This window comes from Electrona antarctica (assembly GCF_951216825.1).
Source record: "Electrona antarctica genome assembly, chromosome: 3".
NCBI classification, from domain to species: Eukaryota; Metazoa; Chordata; class Actinopteri; order Myctophiformes; family Myctophidae; genus Electrona; species Electrona antarctica.
In genome coordinates this window covers 38,712,592-38,737,369 of record NC_136808.1, presented here as the reverse complement: position 1 = coordinate 38,737,369, position 24,778 = coordinate 38,712,592, and the positions used below count along the sequence as shown (strand labels likewise).

General features: G+C 42.0%; 1 protein-coding gene across 1 annotated transcript in view; it reads left to right on the top strand.

The window, feature by feature from the left end:
* The window catches only part of cep89 (centrosomal protein 89), a 109,739-nt gene that overhangs the window by 4,440 nt on the left and 80,521 nt on the right, over positions 1–24,778 (top strand). The window contains exons 4-11 of the mRNA XM_079497739.1: positions 274–520; positions 5,671–5,743; positions 10,224–10,258; positions 12,774–12,834; positions 13,824–13,919; positions 15,346–15,552; positions 16,154–16,326; positions 21,163–21,213. Coding sequence (XP_079353865.1) covers positions 274–520; positions 5,671–5,743; positions 10,224–10,258; positions 12,774–12,834; positions 13,824–13,919; positions 15,346–15,552; positions 16,154–16,326; positions 21,163–21,213 — 943 coding nt within the window. The remainder of the gene's footprint in view (positions 1–273; positions 521–5,670; positions 5,744–10,223; positions 10,259–12,773; positions 12,835–13,823; positions 13,920–15,345; positions 15,553–16,153; positions 16,327–21,162; positions 21,214–24,778) is intronic.

Here is a 24,778-nt window from a genome sequence, read left to right as displayed (position 1 = left end):
TTGACAAATATGTCCACCACAAGCCAGCATGGTGATGACCCCTGGGGGTCCCATCAAAGGGCAAACTTCAAGCACACTCGAGCAAGGACTCACTATAAAAAGCCTTTTAATTTGATGATAGGGTTACACATAATTTAAAAACATTTTAATTATGTGCCAGCTCGCCTTTGTTCTTTGAAAAAGATGGTGATAATTAAAAAAGTAATTGTTTTGGACATACAAGGTTTCCACCCGACAGAGACTATAATACACACGTGCGTTTTGTTTGTACAGGGACACATGGCCAGAGTATGTCATCAGTCAACCCCGCCTGCCATCTCCCGGACATTCTGATGAGGAGCTAGATGACAGGGAACAAGAGGAGGAGGAGGATGAGGAGGAGAGGAGGAGCAGGTGGGAGGAGGACATAGAGGGGGAGCCGCTGTCTGAGGAGGAGGAGGGCCATATCTACCAAAGTCTTGACAGACGAGGGGTCGGTCCAATCACAGAGCCCGTCTACGCAATGCCTATAAAACATCAGGTAGTTGTCTGTCTGTCTGCCTTACTGTCTGTCAGTCTTTCTGTCTGCCCGTTGGGCACTGGCCTACTTGGAAAAGATGCATGTTAAGAAAAAAAAACGCCTACACCCGACCGACTCGACGCCGGACACTGCACTCCCTCGGGTCGGCGTTGTCGTGCATGTCAAGTTTGAAGTCGGTCGGTCGCACGGTTCTCGAGAAACACAACACACGTGGATTACAGACATACGTACTACAGAGATTCCGTGGATATATTGTAAGATTGTAAGATAATGTTTACTTTCTGGAGTAATATTAGTTTTTGACTGCAGTTACTAATCTGAATCACAAGGTGGCTTCACTCATCATACTAGGTTCTGAGAGAACTGACCGCTGTAACCCATGATGAGTAGAAATATTTGTATCTGCAGATCTGTGTTGAGAAAGTTAGAAGGACTCCCATGACATACTCTGCCTGATTTATACATTTAGGTGTTGTGCACCAAAAACAGCCCATCTTCTAGACTGGCTCTTTTCAATGTGTGCCACGTGCAATTAACCCAATCTGCACCACCTGTTAAACAGAAATGCAGTGCAGTTGCCAGAGATATGGGGACAATTGAAAGAATAAATAACCATGGACGCATCCATGTGCACATCGCATGCACGTCAGAAAAACATTTTTTTTTAAATCTGAAAAAAAAAAAAATCTATATATTAAAAAGAAACGTTTAAAGGAGCATTCAGTGATTTGGATGATTTGGAAAACCACCCAGTCTACCCGGTAACAAAATGTGCACATGCACGCTCTACAGTGGGGGGAAGTGCAACAGGCCAACCGCATGTGCACCAAGGCCCGCCCCCAGTCGATCATGATTGGAGGAAGGCCCCTCTTATCCTGATTGGATGAAGGCTTTGCCACCCGCCACCAAAACTGAAACTAGGGTTTTTTGACCCCAGGGGCTCACTGGGGACAGGGAGGAACTCCTTACATGGTCAGCACACTCTATAGTAGGGAGGATTATCCAGAAAAAAAGAAAAAATAAGTGATATTTGAATTAAGTAAAATCACTGAATATACCTTTAAAAAAATAAAAAAATGACGCAACTTTACGTCTTGGCACAGGTAGGGTATGCCATCTTCATATAATAGGTCCTCACTAATAATCATGATGAAATGGCACAAATGATGCGTAGCTTGCGGAGTTAGTTCAGTCAGACATACTCGAGGAGATTCATGCCGTGCTCAAAGGCGCATACTATACTCAAGGGGTTAACATGCTGCATTACTACAGTATGTGGGTGTATAAGTGTGTGCAAGTTCCACACATCATTCGCTGATGTGGCAGTCAGCTGATCAATTTGGCGGGCTACTTAAGCTCACTAGACTGCATGCTCTTCCTGCCTTCCTCTGCATATGGTTCCTGGTTGTTATGTGATGTTTGCTCCCACCACCACCACTGGTGGGATCTGTTATTTATGTCCCCCATTGGGGTTTTATTGTATATCTATCTCCCTGCTCTTAATGTTTTATGATGGTGTTTAATCGTGCCGAGCAGGGAGAAAATGCAGCAGAGCCGAACGCCAAGATTAATATCATATGCACACTTTTATTCTCTTTCTTCAATAAATGTTGGTAAATCTATTCGTGAGTTGTCTGACTGAATTGTTTTTCTACTCAGTCTGTGTCTCATGGGAGGGCTGTGGGCAGTTCAGAAACCCGTCCACCAGTGACATCATCGATGGGGAATCCAAGCTAATAGAAACGGCAGGCTTTCTAGTCTTGAAAAGTTGCAATGCGAAAACTCTTGTTTAAAAAAAGAATCTGCCTAACGATGATGTCACTGGTGGACGGGTTTCTCAACTGCCCACAGCCCCCCTATGAGACACAGACTGAGTAGAAAAAAATTGTGCCATTTTATCATGATTATGAGGACATATTATATGAAGATAGGTTGAAAAGTGGTGAAGTGGTCCTTTAAGTATAAATCAAGCCTGCGTAAACAATTAGGCCTGTCAAGCAGACAGCTGTTTTCCAGAATGCACTGGGTCGCGACCCTCAAATGAGCAAGGATTAGATCCTCCCCACTTCCCTGTTAGCATCTGTCACTCTCCATCAGCTGTTTCCCTACAGCTACCCAACGTTTCTGTTAGTCCCACTGAGAGCCGCTTAGTGCATGCACCTCAGCACCTGTCGCTGAGACAGAGGGAGAGAGGGAGGAAATTAGAGAGACAGAAAGACAGGGGAGAGAGAGGACAAAAGCATGCAAGAAGGAGAAAGCTGAAAGACAGACAGAAGTTCTGTATGTGTGCAATGTTCTGTAGAGGTATCTGCCGGTTAGATTCACATTCTAGGTGTAATTATAATTTAGCTAAGCTTGTGTGGAGCAATCTGTTTTGTATTTAGTAATGTGTAAATCTCAGCGTAAACATGAAACAGCTAGAACTAGGCATAAAGCTACAATGTGCACGTTTTAAGACGTCGTCTGAACTTGTCTCACTCTCCTGGTGGAGCTTGTCGCTTGCTTGCTTGTCGCTTGCTTCAAATACTATTTATTGTCAACCACTAGATGAGGTGTCCTACTACCCAACACTAGGGTCGGACAAAATTGAGCCCTATCTTGTCTTATGCCTAATCGTTTTGGGAATAAACGGAGGTCCCTGATGTAATTTGTATGCACAACACTTCAGAGAAAAATCAACATGAAAAATACCTGGTGATAAGATCGTTTATCGTGATTCTGCCTGACAAAAAAATAATCTGAATAATGATGAAAAGGGACAAGATCTGACAGATCTCCATACAGATATGGCTATATTATCAGTCAGATCGCCTGTGCCACGTTGTGAAACGTACCTGCAGTATGAAGACAGCAAACATGTACTATATAGTCTCTTTATTTGTCTCTTGTTTACATGAATTTGGTGCACGTGTGCGATATGGAAGAGATTGAGAGAAGATAGTGTTTGCCTTTTAGTAAGGCCGTGGAAGTATTCACACAAGTTTTGGATTTATTTCCTGAAAGGAGGACATCAATGTCAATGCAAACTAGAAAGGTCGCAATTTTAAAAAATTGCAAAGTGTGGTTGCCGCAGTGGCTTACATATGCCCCTCCCACTGATATTGCCAGCCAATTACAATGTCGCGTCACCCCTGCGATCATGCGTAAGTAATTGGGAGGGGATTTATCCCCCAAAAATCATGTTTTTGCGACAAACGGTTACATTTCTCGCATTTGCGGCGCCCCCTATGGATGGAAATGGAATTGCTTTTGGAACTTGGTTGATTGAACCACCCGCGACATGCGATTAAAATTTGGGATGGATTGGACATTCCGTTCGTGATTTATGGCATTTTTTGTAAAATAGGCCCCTCCTACTATCTTCGGACGACGATTACGGCTGAACGATACGCAGTACCAAAATTCTGCAGTTGGTGTTTTAATCGGATGGGTCCGGAGATCATGTGTGCCGATTTTTGTGAGATTTGGACAAAATCTGTAGGAGGAGGAGCCAAATTTGGAGAAAATGCAAATTTGCAGGATTTTCTTCCAGGTCGAAAATGGGCGTGGCCTATATGTGGAAATGCATCATGACCCAAGGAATCCATGGAAAAAGAAATTTGGATTTTACGACTTACGGTTCAAGAGTTATAGGGGAAAACGCAAAATCATGTTTCTGCAAGAAACGGTTAAATGTTTCGCATTTGCGGCGCCCCCTATGGATGAAAATGGAATCGCTTTTGGCTTTTGGTTGATTAAACCACCCGCGACATCTGGACATTCCGTTTCTTGATTTTAGGCATTTTTTGTAAAATAGGCCCCTCCCACTAACTTCGGACGACGATTAAGGCCGAACGATACGGACAAAAAAAATTCAAAAAATCTGAAAAAAATTGAAACGCAGTCCGATAGGTCCAGAGATCATGTGTACCGATTTCTGTGAGATTCGGACAAAATCTGTAGAATCAGAAAATAAAAGTGTGTTTTGAAGAAAATTCAAAATGGCGGAAAATCTATCCTAACACATATGGGGAGATGCGTCATGAGCCAAGGAATCCAGGGCAACAATAATTTTGATTTTACAACCTATGGTTCAAGAGTTATAAGCCAAAACATAAAGTGGGCTTCCCCATTATAAGTCTATGGAGAACTAATTAATTAATCATCAATTAAACTATACAACGGATCTCTTAGCAAAATACAAGCACACGATTCCCGATGAAGCCAGTCGATTTGACATATGGCTCGAGTGTGTGCGGCAAAAACTGTGGGAGGAGTAGTGCGTCAAAGTATCCAAATGTACAATAACAATAGTCTGGTTGCCCTGTTAGGGCAACCACACTAATTACCGGTAGCCATGTTGAAGCCCGGCACAGCTCCACAACACTCCGGTAGGCTGCACTCTTGACTTTATGTTTACCAAACTTCCTCGCAGATGGGTTTTAATTGTCGGTAACACATCTTAAAGTTACTTTTTTTATTTAGAGCAGAGAAATCGCTTTGCTAGGACAGGTTCAGAGCTGACAGTGAAATGCAAATGATCCCATTAAGCAACTGACAATCTCCAGGTGGTCTGGAAGTGTGAAGAACTCAGCCTGGGGGAGAAAGGGCGAGAGCGCTTCATCTGGTCGAACATACCCGAAAAATAATGAACAGACAGGGATGGTATGAGGATGACTAATTACATATTTAGAAAACGTTAAAAAGACGAAGAAAAAAAAAGATTTGAAAAAAGCTCTATATCCATCTGTCCGTCTGTGTGAGCAAGCCACCTCTGTTCCATGAGGGCATTGCATTTGAGGAATAATAGTATATAGCCCATATTGTGGCCTAGATGTGAGGGCCTGCAACCAATGACTGTCTGAAATAGAGATGAATGGAAGTGAAATGTATTGTGAAGACACCATTTTGATATTGTTGGGTATAATCCAACCAACCAAGAGTGAGTTACATTCTGGTAAGTCCTGATGGGGGTTGTATTTGAGGAATAATTGTATATAGCCAAAATTGTAGCCTACTTGATGTGCGGGCCTCTGCGACTAGACTAGTTCTTCAAAATAGTAAAACATGCCTACAAAGTTTAGGCACAAGGGGAAAGATAGGGCCCTAGGGGTAAAATAACATTTGATACATTGAAATAAGTCTCAGATGTCAACTTGTGTGTCTTTCAGGGTACCAGTCAGTCAGAAGGAGGAGAGGAGACCGATGACTCTGCCTTCCTGTGCTCTCCCTCTCCACTACAAGGTCTCTGCTCATATTACACACACACACACACACACACACACACACACACACACACACACACACACACACACACACACACACACACACACACACACACACACACACAGTACTGTAAATTCAGCACACATGCTGTACACTACACACATACTGTCAGTGGTGGAAAAAGTACTCAAATGTTTTACTTAAGTAAAAGTATCAATACTGCAACATAAAACTACTCCATTAAGTAAAGGGCCTTTCAAATGTGAAGCGATATAACACGCCTATGGTTCATTTTCAATGAGACCTGCGTTTTTGCGCGGAGAAGTCGCGAAGTGCGACAACGCAAGCGTATTTACGTGAGCGCGGTCCCGTGAATTTGTTGCGCGCGTACTCGTTTCGTGCACACGCCCGCGACTCACCAGACCTGGATTCTGTTTAGCTTTTTTTTACGCTTGCGTTGTCGCGCCCCTCATGAGCAGACCTGTAGCAGACCTGTCGTTGATCCAGGCAACAAAGTTGAAAAGTTCGGAACTCAAAATGTACTTAGTAAAAGTACAAAAAAACAAAGTACTAATTATACAGAATGTCCCATTTCAAGTTTTCAAAGGTTTTCAACCCCATCTCACAGACATAGCACTAGAAATCCCAAAAATACGTACATTACACGACTACTGTTTTTACCGTGACGGAGGCGTGGCTTTCACTAGTACGGAAGTGCTATTTCACCGTGGCTTATGGTGGCTGGGTGAGTTCGGGTTTTACATTATTTGCTATTCTTTCCATATCGGGTTACAACTCAGACAGGGCTGAGTCGGCTCTACCGAACTTCACAACGCTCGACACGGCAACTCGCAGCCCTTTAGGGCCGCTCGGTGGTGTCTCCCATGGCTCAAGTTTGGTAGAGACGGCGCCCCTCCTTCATTGTCTATGGGGAGGATTTAGGTGTCATGTACAGATTTTTGGGTTTTCTAGGCATGTATGTACTATGTACGTAATTGCAATTCTGTGCTATGTTTGGGTGAGACTGGGTAGCAGATCTACAAGCACACAATGCATTGCATCGTGACACATTGTGAGCTTGTAGATCGGCTATTTTCAAATGTCAGAAATATAGGGCTGATGTGGTTAATGTATATTTTGTAATAATAATCAACATCTACAAAGTAAGTAGTAACTAAAGTTTTCAAATTAATGTAGTGGAGTAAAAGTACAATATTTGTCTCCACCAGGCCGAAGGCATGGGGAGAGAGTATGTTTTGCACTCCGTCCGTGTGTGTGTGTGTGTGTGTGTGTGTGTGCGTCCGTCCTTCCTTCCTTCCGTCCGTCTGTTACCAGCTAATCTCCGGCACCGTTGGCCCGATCCATGCCAAACTTTGCACACACACTCCCTGGATGCCAACGACGAACCTCTGCCCCAAATATTGCTCAACGGCCTGTTATAGCGCCACCATGATGCCGATTTAGGCAAAACACATTTCTGTAGATTACTCGTACACATTTTATCCATACATCACACAATTCGGTATACACTATCTCCATAGTCATGTGATCAACACGGATCTGCACCATTTCCCATCTTCCTTCCTGATTGGCTAAGATTCGCTTCCAAAGCTCACATGATTGGTCCGTTTCGAACAAAATGCCACAAATCACAAACACAGTGTGCAATTTCCGTGACATTATACACGCACATTTCCACTAGGCTGAGGACGACATGACACAATTTCTTTTCCAAACCAGCCTCATGGTGGCGCTATAACAGGGCAATTCCTGTTTTTACCTATAACTGCATCGTTCTGTGTACTTTGTATGCGCACTCCCTAGAGGCATGGAAAAACATTTTCCCTGCATCCCTCCACATCTGCCGGATATAGCGCCACCATGAGGCCGATTTCTGCAAAACACATTGTTTATATTAGTCGCACAGATTTCATCCAAATCTCATGCAAATCGGTATACATGATCTCTGTAGTCATGTGATCAAGACAAGTCTTTTTGATTTCTCAGATTCTACACTGATTGGCTAAGATTGCCTTCCAAAGTCTTCAGGAGTGGCCCGTTTTGTACAAAATGCTGCACATGTCCTGCTCATCCAGAATTCTATCCTCAGAGATGCTATGAGTGATCTGACTCTGCATTTCCTCAACACAATGAAGAAAATTGTTGCAAAAAACAAACATGTTTATATCACTCCTAAACATTTTGCCAAACATCACACACACTCCTATCCTCCTGGTGGAGACCTGTGCCCAGAAGGGCACTTTTTCTAGTTGGATCTGAGATGCAGTGGAGTAGAAGTAAAAGTATTGGGAATTGGAAATACTACCAATATATTGGACCGTGGAAGTACAAATAACTCAAAAACTCAACATTTTACTTAAGTACAGTACTTAAGTAAATGTACTTAGTTACTTTACACCTCACAATCATGACATTTTACTTGACGAGTAATTGTCATACAAATTATTTGCGATTCATGATTTAATTGTGTTTATCCATTGAACATTTTTAGGCTTTGTAAACAAAAATTGCACGGGCAGATATGACTAATAACTAAAATATACAAAAACATATACTGACAATGACCGATACATCCATCCATTGGGGGTTAAGGTTCCAACAGAGATTTCCAGTCTTACCCGAGCAACTTACCCGAGCAACTTCCTCCTCGCGGATCCCAAGGCGTTCCCAGGCCAGTTTAGAGATGTACTCCCCCATCTGTACTTAGATGCCCGAACTACCTAAGCTGGCTCCTTTCCAAGCGAAGGGGCAGCGGCTCTACTGCGAGTCTCTCTCGGGTGACTGCACTTCTCACCCTATCTCTAAGAGAGATACCAGCCACCCGTCTGAGAAAACTCATTTCGCCCGCTTGTATCCACGACCTTATTCTTTTCGGTCATGACCCACACTTCATGAGTCATGACCATAGGTGAGAGTAGGAATGAAGACTGCTGGGTAGACCAAGAGCTTTGCCTTCTGGCTCAGCTCTCTTTTAGTCACAACAGTGCAGTACATCGACTGCAATACCACTCCTGCTGCTCCGATTCTATGACTGATCTCCTGTTACCTCCTACCCTCACTCGTGAACAAGACCCCGAGATATTTAAACTTCCTCAACTGGGAAAATCTCATTCCCTACTTGGACTGCCCCATCCATCGGTTTCCTGCTGAGAACGATGGCCTCAGATTTGGAGACGCTGATCCTCATCCCAGTCGTGGCACACTCACGGACAGGGTGCGGACGGGCAGGGTTCCTACACAAGTATGGAAAAGTATGTAATTAGATTTTAGTATGGAAATGAGAAAAAAAAGTATAGAAAGATGTTTCAGACTATTGACTTATAATAACCAAATCTACACATCCCCAACAAAAATATTAGTTACGCAGTGTAGTTGTTAAAAGGTTAACTAACTTTTCTTCATAAGGAAACCATAATTGTTTGGCTGCATTCATCATCATGTCCATGGACACAGTTAATAAATGAGACTTCACAGACGGCACAAACCTTGAATTATCTTTTATTAACTAATTTTCGGTTCTTATTTAGAAAAGTACGACGGCGTATAATTCATTAGGAGCGTTTCCGTTTTATATTTATTTGTTAAACATTGCTAACAAGTATATTTTACTTCATAATCAGCCAATGAAGTAAAGTTTGTGGACATTAGTTATCTTTTCTAGTTCACTGGTGAGTTGTACATGATCAAGTTCAAGTTTATTTGAAAAACATCATTGCAATGCATAACAATATGAATTATGATGTTTCTTACATTTTGAGACACAAGAGGACCGCTCTATTAAAAAACAAAAACACAACTAATAATCAACTATCAAACAACGCTAAAAAGGTTTCTATTACTTCTGGTAAAGCTTGTACGCTTTGGGTAGGAACGACATCTGGTACCTTTTTGTGTGACTCACAGGTTGTGTGAGTGTCCTCCCATTCTGTAGTGTGTAGTGACGTATTTGTAGACAGGCTCTGGATCATTGGACTGGTCCCTTCTCTCAGTAGTCTATTGAATTCCCTTAGAGTGGCCTCCTCTCTCCTCGCCTCCAGAGTGGGGAAGGAGTTAGTTGGTATCCCAATGATGCGGCAGCAGCTTCTCTGCAGACATTCCAGTTCCTGTATCAAGTGTTTTGGGAGGCCGGCCTAGGCAGGTGAAGCATATTCCAGCACTGGTGTGATAAAGGTCACATATACCTGGGTCAACACATTTGGGGGGTATAATGTGAATGTTACTGTAGGGGTTGATGGTATACAATTTAAGTTTACATGAAATCTAACAATCTAACATTGCCTGGATTTGGTTTCAACCAATTTCAACACCGTCCCTATTTTGGCCCGACACAATGACAATGACATTGTGCAAGGTTCTCTTTGGTTAGAAAAGGGAGAATCCTTCAAAGTCAAATAAGTTGAAAAAACCAAGGCCCATCTTCCAAATAAAGTTAAAAAGGCTTTCACATTTACTAATATAGTATGTTGTTTCTCTACAGAAGAGATACAGGAGGCAGAACTGCTGGATAAGAAGGTAAGACACCTATTTCTCCTTTCAGTTTAAAATCTTTATTTTAATTACTAGACCGGTGCCCGGCTGTAGAGCACTGAGTCTGTAACGATGGAAGTTGGAGATCCATGCCCCACCCGGCTATGCAATACCCGTTGTACCCACGTATATCTATTCTACGTCCGAGCATTGACATGGTAACGCCCCGCCTGCCTCTGATTGGCCTACCGACACTGCCGGCCTTACCAGACTTAAATTTCCTCCGAGGTGGATAGCTGGAAGTACGATATAATACAAGAGAATGACAGCTTGGCACGTGCAACAGTAACTTTTATGTTTTGTAGAAGAGGCAAACTAATATATTGTTTATGCCGTTTATTTTACATGTGTACAGTGTAAACTTGAAACATTATTGTACTGTAAAAAGGTGTATTTTCCCTTGATCTTTATCTTTTTTAGTATCATAGTATTAGTTTACTATAATTAGATTAATACACGATAATCAACACTAACACTTTAATTTAGAACACACCCAAATCAAATCGTACAAATACGTGTTCAATCAATCATTCAATCAAAGCAAGCGGCATAAACAATATTAGTTTGCCTCTTCTACAAAAATAAAAGTTACAAGTTACTGTTGTGCGTGCCAAGCTGTCATTCTCTTGTACTTGTATTATTTCCCACCACGGAGTAACCCATGGGAGTAACCTCGTGTCTTGGAGGACAGTCTGGTGAGACCATTGGGGCAAGACGGGCAGTGTCGGTAGGCCAATCAGAGGCAGGGGGGGGGGGCGTTACCATGTCTATGCTCGGACGTAGAATAGATAAACGCGTTGTACCAATGTCAAAATATGGAAATTGCTGTATCTGTCTCTCTGTGTCCCTTTATTCCTATATGAAGTTCTGTGTCAAGCGTGGAGTGGAGTGGTCGAACAAACTGTTCTGAATGAATGAGGAAACAAGTTACTAACTGCACCGGTTCCAAAATAAGCAGCTGCCCTCAATAGTGGTGCATTAAATTAATCAATATCATTTTATTTTAATTTAAAGATCTCTGTGGGCCTGAAAGTATTTTATTGTATTGCAACATGGTAATTATTTTGAATAAACGTATAATCGATATATATCATTATCAATACATATCTATCGTGAGATTGCAAGCAATATCCACCACTAGCCCTCAAGTATTCGCTCACAATTAGTTATATGTTGAAGGTTTCACTGTTCTCTGGCTGTGCGAGTACTGTACAGTATGTGTTTGTGTGATAAAAATGCCTCCGTGAACCAAAAATAGATTGGGATCCACTGGCCTAGAGGAATAGTTGGTGCTTGATTTTGCATTCCACAAGGTTGGGGCAGCAAAAGCTCTATCACCCCAGGTACGTTACTTGGTCCTGGGGAGTCACATACTTGCCTTTTTATCATCATGTATTTGACCATTTAATTGCACAAAATAATTTGATCACTTTGGAAATTAACTATAACATCTGTGAGTTTGACATACTACACTGATGAAGACAGCATGTTAGCATAACGATGAAGACATTGATGAAGAATTTTCGCTGTGGCGACTTGGTAAACTGGCGAGTTCTCCAGTATCCTCTTTAAATATGTGGCCTGAACACCACTATTGAACTCTGCAAATATACAAACTGCATTGATTTTCATTCGCAAACTGACATTATGTGATTGTATACACACATATTTCAGCAGGTCACCCATTTCACCATAACACCACCATGCTGGAGTGATCAAGTGTGAGTGAGCGAGTGGCCGAGATTTTGGGTATTGGAATTTGGCTCTAGGCTCTCTCTCTCTCTCTCTCTCTCTCTCTCTCTCTCTCTCTCTCTCTACTCTTTCTCTCTACTCTCTCCCTCTCCCGCTATCAGATGGTGCACATGTAGCTGTTAGAGGAAATTGAAAATCTTTCAGATATCATCTGACCATTTGTCTCTTTACTCGGCTTGTCCTCGTATAATCTGTCTTTGGGGTTAGATGATAGTTATTCTCTTAAGGCAGATGTGTTGGCTCCCACAACTTTCAAATTAGGCTTCTGCCTAACTTCTGTGCTTCGGAAGTGTCGGGAGTTCTCCCAACACTTTCGTTTTGCCTTTGCAGTCACATAATTAAGTCCCCCTGGAAAATACATTTGTCAAAGCATATCTAGCTAGCTGCTTTACCACTGGAAATTCTAAAAGGTAATTTAAATATATTTAAAAATACACTTGCTTCGTGACTGGTAGAATTCTGTTCCGTTCTGGCTTGAGAGACAAGACTGGATTATTGTCTGCCCTTCGATAATACTGTCACTCAGTTAACCGTTCAATAGACCAAACTGACAGTCAGTCAGTCAGTCAGTCAGTCAGTCAGTCAGTCAGTCGGCATGCCTATTTTGGCCATGTCATTATATGTCAGATTTTTTAAAAAAAAGGTAAAAAGAAATCAATCAATAGCAAATCGATAGCTTTTGAATAGGGCTTAATTATACCTTATTATGTAGACACTCTGTTTCTCTTACAATTGCTCTCTCTCCTAGACCTCGACTCCAAAGCTGAAACAGAAGTCTTCATCAGCCAATAGAATCATGCCTTCCCCAGGTATTGGTCCTCTCACTGGTCCAAACCAGAATGGTTTTCTATCCTATCCTATCCTATCCTATCCTAGGTAGTGTTTAAAGCCTTCACCTTCCATTGGACTACTGTCTGCCGGAATAATGAGTGTTAATGGAAAAACTAAAATACACACTAAAGCACAAGACTAAGCATATATTAGCAGATATTCAAACTGACAATGAAACATTCACTGCAATGGATTGTTCTGTGCATTTGTTGCGCAAAAGCTATTTTTCTTGTGACAAATCTAGTTTATCTATAATCTAGACACACAAAAAACACTGAGATAGCTGGAAGTTGGTGTTGAAGGCTGTAATCTGTCTCATTCCTCTCTCTGATAGCAGTAATCAAGTATGTGAGAGAAACTAATTATTTGGAGAGTCTGTCTTGTAGAGGCAAATAACAGGAACTGTCTGTCCTACAGAGACAAGCAGAAGGAGCGGATTGAGTAGTGAAACAGATTAAAAATGTGTCTCCTTTTCTGATAAAACAAAACTGGAAGAGTAGTGGATTCTAAACTCCAGTCGTGACCTGTGACTTTTATAATACAGTGAAGTAGTTCATGTTTTATCTAGGTCTGTTGCTAGATGGCAATAGTCATTTTGCATAATCATTAGATTAGATTTTCTATATAAAAACTGGATGAAATGAACAGAACATTTCCATCATTATTTGGACCTCATTGTCCACACATTTAAGGGACAACTTTAGTTTTTTTCAACCACGGTTCATGTTTTTTTTACTATAGTCCTACTAGACCCCAAGAAATTACATCTGGCCACAAAAGATCACAGGATCTACTGAATGTGTCAAACTGACATAATGAGCCTATGACACACAGCGTGGCTTCCCCCCAGTAGGCTACCTTCATATTCAGTAGATCCTGTGATCTTTTGTCATGAATCATAATTATTTGTAGGACCGTTACTAGCCAACTGTAATCAGGCTTAATGTGAACTTGTTTGCTTTGTTAGATGTGACAGAGGAGACAAGCGGCCGTGGATCGTCCAGGAAGAAGAAATGTTCCGTTAAAAGGAGAGAAGGCAGTCGAGGACAGCATGGAGAGCCTGGTAAGACAAGCTGCTCATATCGATGCCTGGTTAAACGACTCAGTTTCCTCCTCAACCTTCACTCAACTTTGTGTTTTTTTTATTGTAAATTGTCATTATAGTTGTGCTATCCATTTGGTGTTACAATGATTTTTTTTAAATGATAGTGTACCATCCAAATATTTTCATACATTTGAAATTTTGAAACGGTACACTCTGCAAAATGAGTAATTTTACGTTTGGTACTGTAAGTACATTTTGATGCCAATACTTTTGTACTTTCCAATCCATTTTGAATTCCGGACTTTTACTTAACGATTTCTACATCGCAGTATTGATACTTTTACTTCCCCCACTACAGTACTTGCTTATAGTTCTAGAACAGCATAGTGCTTTGTGTGGACGGCCCACCCTAGCGTCGCTATTCTTGGGTTAACAATCGGCAGGAACAGACGATCTGCAGGCTTGCGTTGAGAGCTGGTAGATCAGCTATTTTCGGCAAAGACATTTTGTGTCTTACACAAAATGTACGCATACTGTAGGGTTAAAATGGTTAATGCCATGTGCAGCAATGGAAACACGTTTGTTAAACGTACCGTAAACATACTATAAAAGTACATATGACTTTTACTTCTGTCACTTTTTTTTAATACAATATGTTTGCATACTTTAGTTATTCACGTCAGACTAATGGATGGGAATGTACTGTAACACATTTCACCACAGATTAAAATAGAAGATTTACCACTTTAACCCTATACTTAGGGTCCCTCAGGGCTCTATGGCTTGTCCGCTCCTTTGTGTGGTTGCTGTGAGCTTGTGGATCTGCTATTTCCGTCTAATGCCCAGGAATAGGGACATTAGGGGTCATGTTGTGCGCTTCATGTACTGATGATTGGATGGGCACATTTTTACATTCATTGGTCTAATGCCCCCCCCCCCCCTTTCTTGTTCTCTTTTGTTCTGATCTTGGTTTGGGTGTCTTTTTCTGTGATGTGTTGTGTGGCGTGCCTTGCTGTCGCATGTAAAACCAACATGCAACCCTGTTGTGGTGCAACGTGCCCCCCTGTACAACCCCCATACACCCACCCCACCCTACCCACCCACACCTAACACCCCACACCTACTCATTCCCTACTCAAACACACACCTGCCTCATTTCACCGTCCCCATCCCCAAACACTCCCACCTCACTAACTCCACCCCATCTCACTTACCCCTACAATTACACATCCAACCCCACCTGAACAAACCCCACTCATTCCTATCCAAACAACCCCACCTAACTAACCCCACCCCGCCTGCACCGCCTGCCCCGTGTTCTTCATTTTGCCGTGTGGCTGTGTGTTGTTTTCTATCCTTGTGTGTGCCGTCCTGTTCCGGTGCCCCACGGCGTTCCCACCAAACTCCTCCACCCCCCCTACCACCAACCTCCACCCACGCCCAGGGCCCAGCCAGGTGTACAGGGAGGTGTTGGAGGTGCAGAAGGAGCTGGTGCGCTCCTTGATGGCGCAGAACGCGGGGCTGGCCGCCGAGCACCGGCAGCTGGAGCAGAAAGTGTGCCAGCAGGGGGGAGAGATCAGCAGGAGCCTGGAGAGACAGAGACAGCTGGAGGAGGAGCTGAAACACAGCAAGGACAGGAGGAGCTCAGCAGGTGGTGCTCAGGGGGAAGAGGAGAGGAGAGATGCGAAGAGGAGAGACGCAGAGAGGAGAGGAGTAGGATAGAGCGACCAATGCTGATTACAGATGTTTTAACACTTTGAATCTGGCATGCCTATTTTGGCCATGTCATAGAAGAAGGTTTGCACAGATTACAAAAAAAGTCAAAAGAAAACGTCAAAAGAAATCAATCAATAGCAAATAGATAGCTTTTGAATAGGGCTTAATTCTACTTTATTATGTAGACACTAGGCACAGTGGTACATAAAAGTCAAGATCGATTTATTGGCTCTTTATCTCTGGCTCTAGAGATAAGATGAGAGAAGGGTGAGAGAAGAACCGCAAGAGGAGGAGAGGAGAAACCGGGAGAGCGAGAATTTGAGGAGACAGAGAGTAGGAGACCCATAGGGAGAGGAGATGCTGGCTGGCTGTGACTAAACATAGTATATGATGCTGTAGTGTAGCTGCAAGGATTCTTCTTTCCTGTTTAATGCATCTGGTCAGCAATAATACATGCGTAACACTCTACAGGCCCTGCTCTTTACACATTTAGCATTTATGCCCTTGCTCTCTCTGTGTGCGTGCGTGTGTACTAGGACTACAGACAGAAAGGCAGCCTACAGACAGGCTACAGGCAGAGCTACGGACGGTCAGACAGCAGGCTCAGGAGTTGGTGGATGAGAACGACGGTCTCAAGCTCACGGTACATCGTCTCAACGTGGAGCTGAGCCGCTACCAGGCCAAGTACAGACCCCTAAGCCCACAGGAGGTGAACACACATCCACCCACACGTTTGTATATGAATAAATATATTTTGATTTGGCTTACTACAGGGCAGGTGTTGTTGTTGGCACTGGGGCTGACATTGACCTAGACACAAATGTTGAGCCCGGATTTCACTAAAGGCTGACAAACGACCATGGCAGTGTATATGCAAATAATAATGAAATAGGAGTTGGATAGGGCTCGCTGCCTCGCTGCCTCGCTGTCCTAGAATAAACTTTGGAGCAGAAATCAGATGTGCGTGGTGGTGGTGGTGAGAGCGCTTTGGGACTGTGTGGGATTGGAGGAAGATGTGGAGTTACATTATTTACTGGACATTAAACGTAGAGGGCTCTGATCGGATTGTTTTCAAATCAAAACATTGTAGCTGTAGCTGAGGCCTTTGCCCTTGCTGGTCCCCCACTGATGGTTGCTATCAGCTTTTCACTCTGCGTTTTGGTTCCTTTGTGCTTTGCGACAAGCGACGGGACCACGATGGGCAGTCAAAAACATAATCTTTGGTTAGAATTGGAAGCATTGATTTAGATCAAGAGTTATTCACGTTTTAAGATTTTCGATCTCATCCACTAAAATGGAGGGGGACCACTTTGGATGACGTCCCAACCGGAAATGACATTGAATGTTGCCCAACAGGCGCTCCCAGCCTGTGGAGCGGTGCACTCAGTTATGAAATGATTAATGTTCCGTCTTTTGATTAATCTCCGTCCTGGGCGCTGAGCGTAACTATTTGATAGGACGGAGACCTCTGTTTATGCCGCTCAAGTTAATATCAATTGATTACGGTTCACAACTGTGTCCTGTACACACTCGTAACACTCAGTTTACGAGAACCGTTTTTAGAATCGTAATATCTCGGATTCTTCTTTTTGGCTCAAAACAAGCTTGATTTGCGGCTCATTTCTCTAAACGATATGATCCTCGGTTACAAAATGTATGTTTTGGGTGAATTAAATACATTCGCGGGCCATGTTCCATAGCGGTTTTTGACTTCCTGACTCGCAGTTTCGGGGTGAAACCGCTCTATAACTTTGAAATGAACGGGTGAGAATCTGTGAGTTCCATTTCAGCCACTAGATGGCAATGTTGGCAGTAATTAACAACCATATATAATGTTAGTCAGTGGTGTAAAGTAACTAAGTACAATTTTGAGGTATTTGTAATTTACTTGAGTATTTACAATTTCCAATACTTAAAGATTTTTTTATACATTTGAAAACTAGAAATGAAACATTCTGCATCTTTCTACGTTTGGTACTTTAAGTACATTTTGATACCAATACTTTTGTACCGTTTACTGAAGTAATTCTTTTGACCTGTAACAGTATTTCTACATTGCAGTATTGATAGTTTTACTCAAGTACAATATGTGAGTAACTTTTCCCACCACCAATGTTAGTACTCATCACCAGATGTTCCAGACGGCTACACGCCTGAACACCTGTGGCTTCTTGTTGTTGGATCCTGGCTGCCTAGATTTAGTCAATCTGCTGTCTGGTGTTAAAAATGTGTTGATTGTCATCCAAGATTCTATGTACTGTACCTCCATGCAAAACGAACACCTCTGCTGGGATTTCCAGACAGTGTAGGCACTACTAGGCAGGTACACTGGCTGCCAGCCTGGCCGTCACTGTTCCGCAGCCATTCTGGGAACCCTCAACTGTTTTCTCCTCTGTGGTTTGGGTCCTTTGTGCCTGGTTAAATTCTGAGGACTCCTGCTGATTTGATTTGATTTTTTATCTACCAGGTGATCAGGTTTGGCTATTGAGGTACTCGTTTGAGTGGATCAAAAAGATTATTTATTGTTTGATGTGCAGAAAACTCTAGGACTATACCTTCTCTAAAAGGTATAGTCCTAAAAAGACAAAAAAGTGGCCACACACACACTAATAGCCAAAGTGCCAACATTTTTGAGGGCCTCCTATTGGTGTAGGAACATCAAATTCCCATTGACAATGAATTTTACGTCATAGTGTCTATTTTTGTCTAGCCTCAGTACCCTGGGGGAACGAGAGACATTTTCCTGGACCGGCACCACTACAAGGACTGGTGTGTGTAGCATCCTTCTGCACAGCAGAAAACCTTTCTCCCCAGATATAGTCAGAATTCATCTTAAATGTATTATTCGTCTTCAATTATTGACTCATTCTTAGTTAGCTTTTCATGATTTAGTTATTGACTATGCTAGTATTTGAAGCCTACACAGACGTGAAAGCAATGGTGGTTTTCACTGTCAGGCACTGGAAAACGGGCCGGCTAAGTGATAATTTGCCCTAAAAAGATTCCCACCCCTGGATTTACACTATCCAAAGCAACTATGTTCGGCAGTCCATGCTTGACATAGTTAGTACCTTAGTACCTTATGCAGGGAGGCTCCCTTGACATAGTTAGTACCTTAGTACCTTATGCAGGGAGGCTCCACTTCAGCCCGTCACTTTACCACTTTTTTTGCTGTGCTGGTTATACGGCCACTGCCCAATCAGGAGTGGACACACGCTTATCGCCCTCTCTGTACTTTTTGTCACTCGTCTCACAAAGGGCCAACGGGTCATTCTTGTCCAACTTATTTCTGTCCTGTATTATGTGATACCTCTGATAAGATAGCAGCTATTACTGTATCTCTGTTGAATATTTAATGTGAGGACTCGAGAGCATCCGCCGCACTGCACACAGAATACTAAGCACAGCATCGCCGCAAATCGGCCTCTCATTTTATCGTCTCCGGCGCAGGCACATCTGCTTTAAAGACAGCTCTTAATCGCTTTGTGCCACAACTTGTTGTCGGATAGTGAAGTGAATAAGAGCTGTACATCTGCTATTTTTGAGGGGCGCTAAGCCCCTCCAATGCATGGCTTTCCGAAATCACGTCATAGGCCCGCCAAGTCTATGGCCTTTATATTTGTTTAGGGCAGTTATGATGCAATATTTTCCCAGCTAAGTCTATGGACTTTAATGTTTGTTTAGAGCAGTAAATAACAACGTAAGACACCATCTGGCTGATATAAATACTGCCCTTGCTGCGCCCCTCACTTCATACGAGTGTGATTTTTACTATTATTTAAAGTGTATTTGAAAGTGAAAGTGGTTAATGTTTGTGTTATGTCTTCAAGTAACGAGGCAGTGCACAGTGCACACGTTTGATATCACTTTTATATAAGCTTGGGAGCGGCAGCATAACACACGCATGAGGGGACACTCAACACTTCCTATGTTGTTGAGTGGTGCAAACCACTCAACAACCAGCTTTGTCTGTATCTGTGTATGTGTGTACCTGTACGTGGGGCCACGTACAGGTGGGGCCACGTACAGATGAGCATGGTTGCTATGGTTAGTGTGTGACGTAGTGTGTGAACAGTTGCACCGCTCAGTTCACACGGGTGTGATTTTTTATTAACGCGCGCAGTAGACACGCAACTAAACTACGGCAAGTCTGTTAGGACAAACAGTACCCAGTTATCACACATGTTAATACACCACAGTTTGCCTGTGGGTTTTATGAATATTAAACCAATGAAAAGTATTAACAAGAAAGAGCTTGCAGCCAAATATTAACTACATTGGATGATTGGAAATACAGCATGAGGCTCCCACTCGACATCCCAGGTCATATTTATTTAGTTTAGTAGTGGAATAGAGTTACACTTACAGCAGATCAAACTATTCTTACAAACTACTCGGAGAAGTAGAATTGTGACTGCGACACTCTTGGAGTTAAATTAACACTCATAGTTTAAATTTACACTGATAGTTTTGGTGTGTATCTTTTTGTTTCTCCCTGTCCTGTCTCTTGCTCCCACATTTGCTCTCTCTCTCGCTCTTTCTCCTATTCGACCTCCGTCCCTCAGTGTTATAGAGATTGTTAATTCTTATCTAGATAGTAGAAATGCAATTACTCTGCATTGTGACTTGTGAGTCAATCTGCAGGAACAGAAGGTTAATTGTGATGTGGAGATCTTGAGATCTTAAGTGTATTTCTTGTGTGTGACTGGATTCTGAGCTGACTGAATATATTGTTTGACTGTTCTCTGGTTGAATGGCTGACTGAATGTCTGACATTTGGCTCACGTCTCCAGTGAGTCGCTGATCTTTGTCCACATTTACCATTCTGAGTAATATCGGGTCAACGGGCTAGCTGCCCAGACCTGCATGCTCGCACGCATGCACATACTGTACACCAGGGGTATTCAACTAGATTAGGCCGGGGGCCACAACTGTAGAATGATTGTGTGTGGGGGGCTGCACAGCGTGCGCGCGAAGCGCGAAAATGTGTGGGTACTCAAAATGCATTTTGTGCTCAAACACATATCTATATTTCTGCACAGTAATGAGCAGGATAATATGTCTATACAGGTATATGCTACCTTAGAATAGATGTAGTGTAGACCTATTTGACAGTGCATAACTATAATTGCCTTGACATTAACGACCGTCAACGAGCACCAGCTGGACACACACACACACACACACACACACACACACACACACACACACACACACACCTGCCCTCTGCAGTGCTCTAGTCCAGGGGTTCTCAACCCATGGGTTGCGACCCCTCGGGGGGTCGCCAAATTATTTTAGGGGGTCCCCAAATTATTTTCAAAAAAAAAGAAAAAAAAAGATTTTTTTTTTTCATTTTTTTTTTTACGATTTTTAGTTTTAGTACCTAAAGTACATTTTGATACCAATTCTTTGGTACTTTTACTCGAGTAAATGTTGAATTCCAGACTTTTACTGCAGTATTGATACTTTTACTGTAGTAAAACATGTGAGCACTTCTTCCACCACTGCTAATATCCATCCATCCATCCATCTGTCTTTCATCCAGGGTTCCAGAGTCAGTGGGTTACCACTGAAAGGTTCTCCTCCCCCATGGCTGGTCAGTATCTTTACTTATTAAACCACAGTAGAAGTCCACACTCCACACACTTTGACCCTTTATTAACTGTAGTTAAAAATGCACTATGTAACTTTTTAAATTAATAAAATGCCATTTTGTCCAATCTGTATGTTGTTAGAGTATGTTAATACAATACAACTTATACAATTGGGGTGGTTGTATTTGGTCTCTCTAGTCTCTGCTCTTCTATTGAGACATTTAGATCATGTCAAAGGTGACGATCATCATGTTTCACCTAGACACCTAGACACAGGATTATTCTGACACACATTTTGACCTGATGTTCAAGATTCAATGTATCCCCTGCAGGAGCAAGCAGGCAAGCTCTACTAGCTCAATGGAAAACATGTCAGTGGAAACCAGGTTCAGATCAGGGGTAGAAGAGGAAAGGTACATTGTGCAGCTTTAACCAGGGGGGAAGCAGTCTGAAGCATGTCTTCACACCAACACACAATGTGCTGATCAATCCAAGAGTGTGTGTAGAGTGTGCACCGTAGATAGATTTGTCTGGTTTCCAGCCTTTTGCTCTTAGCCCCTTAATATTAAAACACATTTTTAAACATTGACCATATGTTTTGACGAAAATATATTGATCAAAGTATGTAAAATGGTTGTAAAATATATAATTTTGGAGGTGTATTTTCAAGGCCCAAAGTAGGACTGCAGTAAGCTATAAAGCAGGTGTGTGCTGCTGTGCTTATGTGTTGTAACCTACTCCCCCTTCAACCTACACAGCAAAAAAGTTATATATATGACCCCATTTTACACTCCTGTACAACATTACACAATGTAAATATAAAATCAGACCAGTCTGAAGTGAGTGGTGCAACAGCGCCCCCTGTTGGTATACTAAACAGGGATGGACATATAGGGACATAGGGACATTGCTGTTCCTTGGAGTGGTTGCACCACTCAAAAAAGAATATCTGTGTGTGCATGGTTATGCCGTATATTGCCCCCCCACCCACACACACACCCATAGGCTTATCTTTTTTAAGGTCTCTTGTCTTTGTTTATCTGCCAAGGCTGACCAAAGTGCTGAACAAAGGTCAAAACAACAGAACAAAGCAATATAAAGCAACGATACAAAAAGGCAGGAAACATGAACGAGACAATACAATATAAAACAAGAGCATACATTAGCACAGAGCAGAATATCGGAAGACGGAGAGCTCAGGTGCAATTAAAAGCAAGGGAGAACAGATGTGTTTTGAGTAGGGATTTAAAAGCCCCAATCGAGTGGGCAGATCTAATGGGGAGGGGCAGCATGTTCCAGAGCCTGGGGCCCGCGGTCGCGAAAGCACGGTCACCCCTGCTCCTCTTGCTAGTTGTAAGCTCAACCAGCAGCAGCTTGTTCGCAGACCTTAAAGCTCTTGGTGGGACTTAGGGCACATTATTGTCATTCATTATTATTGTTATGTTGTGTTAGCAATTTGCTGACTTTAATACCACTGCAGTTGGCTGCTTGTACCTGTGTTAGTAGTGACAAATAATCCTTCTTGATTCCTGACACTGTTGCAGTCAAATTAACACTCAGTATTTGTATGTGTGGAGCCTTAGTTACGCACGTAGTCCAACATAGTTCTGCTTGTGAACGTGCCTGTGACAACTGCTGTTGTAGCTTGTTTCTTTTTATAGACTATGCTACAGTACGTCTTCAGTGTGGCTAATGAGCGCACGGCACAGTCATCGCTGCAGTGGATTCATTTTTTATCTGCAGTCTATTTATGCAACATAAGTATTCCATTTGATGGTCTTCTCTCGCTCCGACTCACCTCTAGATTAAATGATGCAGACAAAAGACAACATGACTGAACAGAATCCTCTGAACACCCTTGGGTGTTGTTCTTGTCAAATTAAGACCATTCCACCAGGGCTGCACAATGTACCCTATTGGCCTGAATATAATGGAAATATCCTAAAAAACGGGGTCGTATTATAATCGGGGACTAAACTATTTGACATTCAATGTTCTTTTTCCACAAATGAGTCTTGAAAAATGGGGGTTGTCTTATAATCAGAGTCGTCTTATATTCGGCACAATACGGTACTGTATCAGACATATTGAAATCAATCTTTCCCAATACAGTATCTACAGTGCAAGAAGCTGTAATATTTTAACATGCCTAACGTGGCAGGGATCTAGATTTCACATCAACTAATACTAATACTATTATTGAACTGTTCCTATAGAGTAGACAATTGTCTCTTTAGACAAACAGTTGGAGCTAAGGGGCAGTATTATGCGTGTCTTAAGTACCAGGTCTTATTACTTAACTTAAGACCTGGAGGCGTGATCAATGCCATTTGGCTATTCTGAGTGGCCAAACAGCATTGACCACGCCTCCAGTTCTTAAATTAAGTAATAAGACCGGGTACTTAAGACACGCATAATACTGCCCAATGTCTCTAGGACAGACCGGCTATTCTCGAGTAAAGAAGTTGACTATACATGGGTGGGTGACGTGACATGCTGTCCTTTGCTGTCCTCAGTGTCAAACGCGTATAAATAAAATATATATTTGTCAAAAACCTTCTGAATATTGTGCAGGACATTATGCTTCATGTGAACATACTCAAGATTAAAACATTTCATTCCTCATTTCTTCAGAATTTTCAACCAAACATAGCAAAACTCATATGGTGCGACTGTCCTGGCCCTGTTTCTCAAAGTAGGAACTTGAATAAAACTAAGGGGAAAAAATGCTAAAATTCTTTTAAAAATTCCATAAATATAATATAGATGTTTATTTGTGAGCCTAATCTTTTCAAAGTCCAAGCATAATGTTTTCAGTAATTTCAAAAAGATGTTGTCCCCCAAACCAAAATCATATTGTGTGACACCATTTTGGGAAATTTCAACAGGCAATTGTTTGGACACCCATTGGGATAGAGAGGTCCTTCTTCAGTAAGGCTGCTCAGCACTTGCATTACAATAGCATGACAGGTGTCTGTGGTGAATTATCATTTTAACATTTCCATGAAATACGATCTTGTTGGAACGCTGACCAATGCGACTCATCCGAGTGTCTGTGGGTGTGACACCTTTTTCATTAAAAAAGCTAAAGTTATTAGATTTTTTGGTCATAATTACATGTAAATCTATGTTGCTTTGTTATAGCTAGCATGTTGTTAGCATGCTAATGTGTAGCTAGTAGCCTCAAGGTTATGTTAAGTGCAGAAAACATAATATGGTGTGACACTATATCATAATTGTGTGACTGTCTGCCTGTCACGCCATATGACTTTTTTGTCACACCATATGATGCAAACTGTATTTTCCTACAGATATAACAATAAATAACAAAGACCCATGTTTCTTTTGTCCATTTAAACATTTGTTTTAAACAGCTTCACCTAAAATCTGCAACTATCCACAATAAAATGTGTTTAATTTTGTTTTATTAAGTCATTTGCATGTTATTCAATGTTAAAGCAATTTTCCTGTTGCTGTTTTTCCTGAGTAATTGTTTAATCAATCTGTAAAGTTCAGTACTCACTAATAGGTAGGTTAAAACACAGTTTGCTTTGAGAAATGAAGATA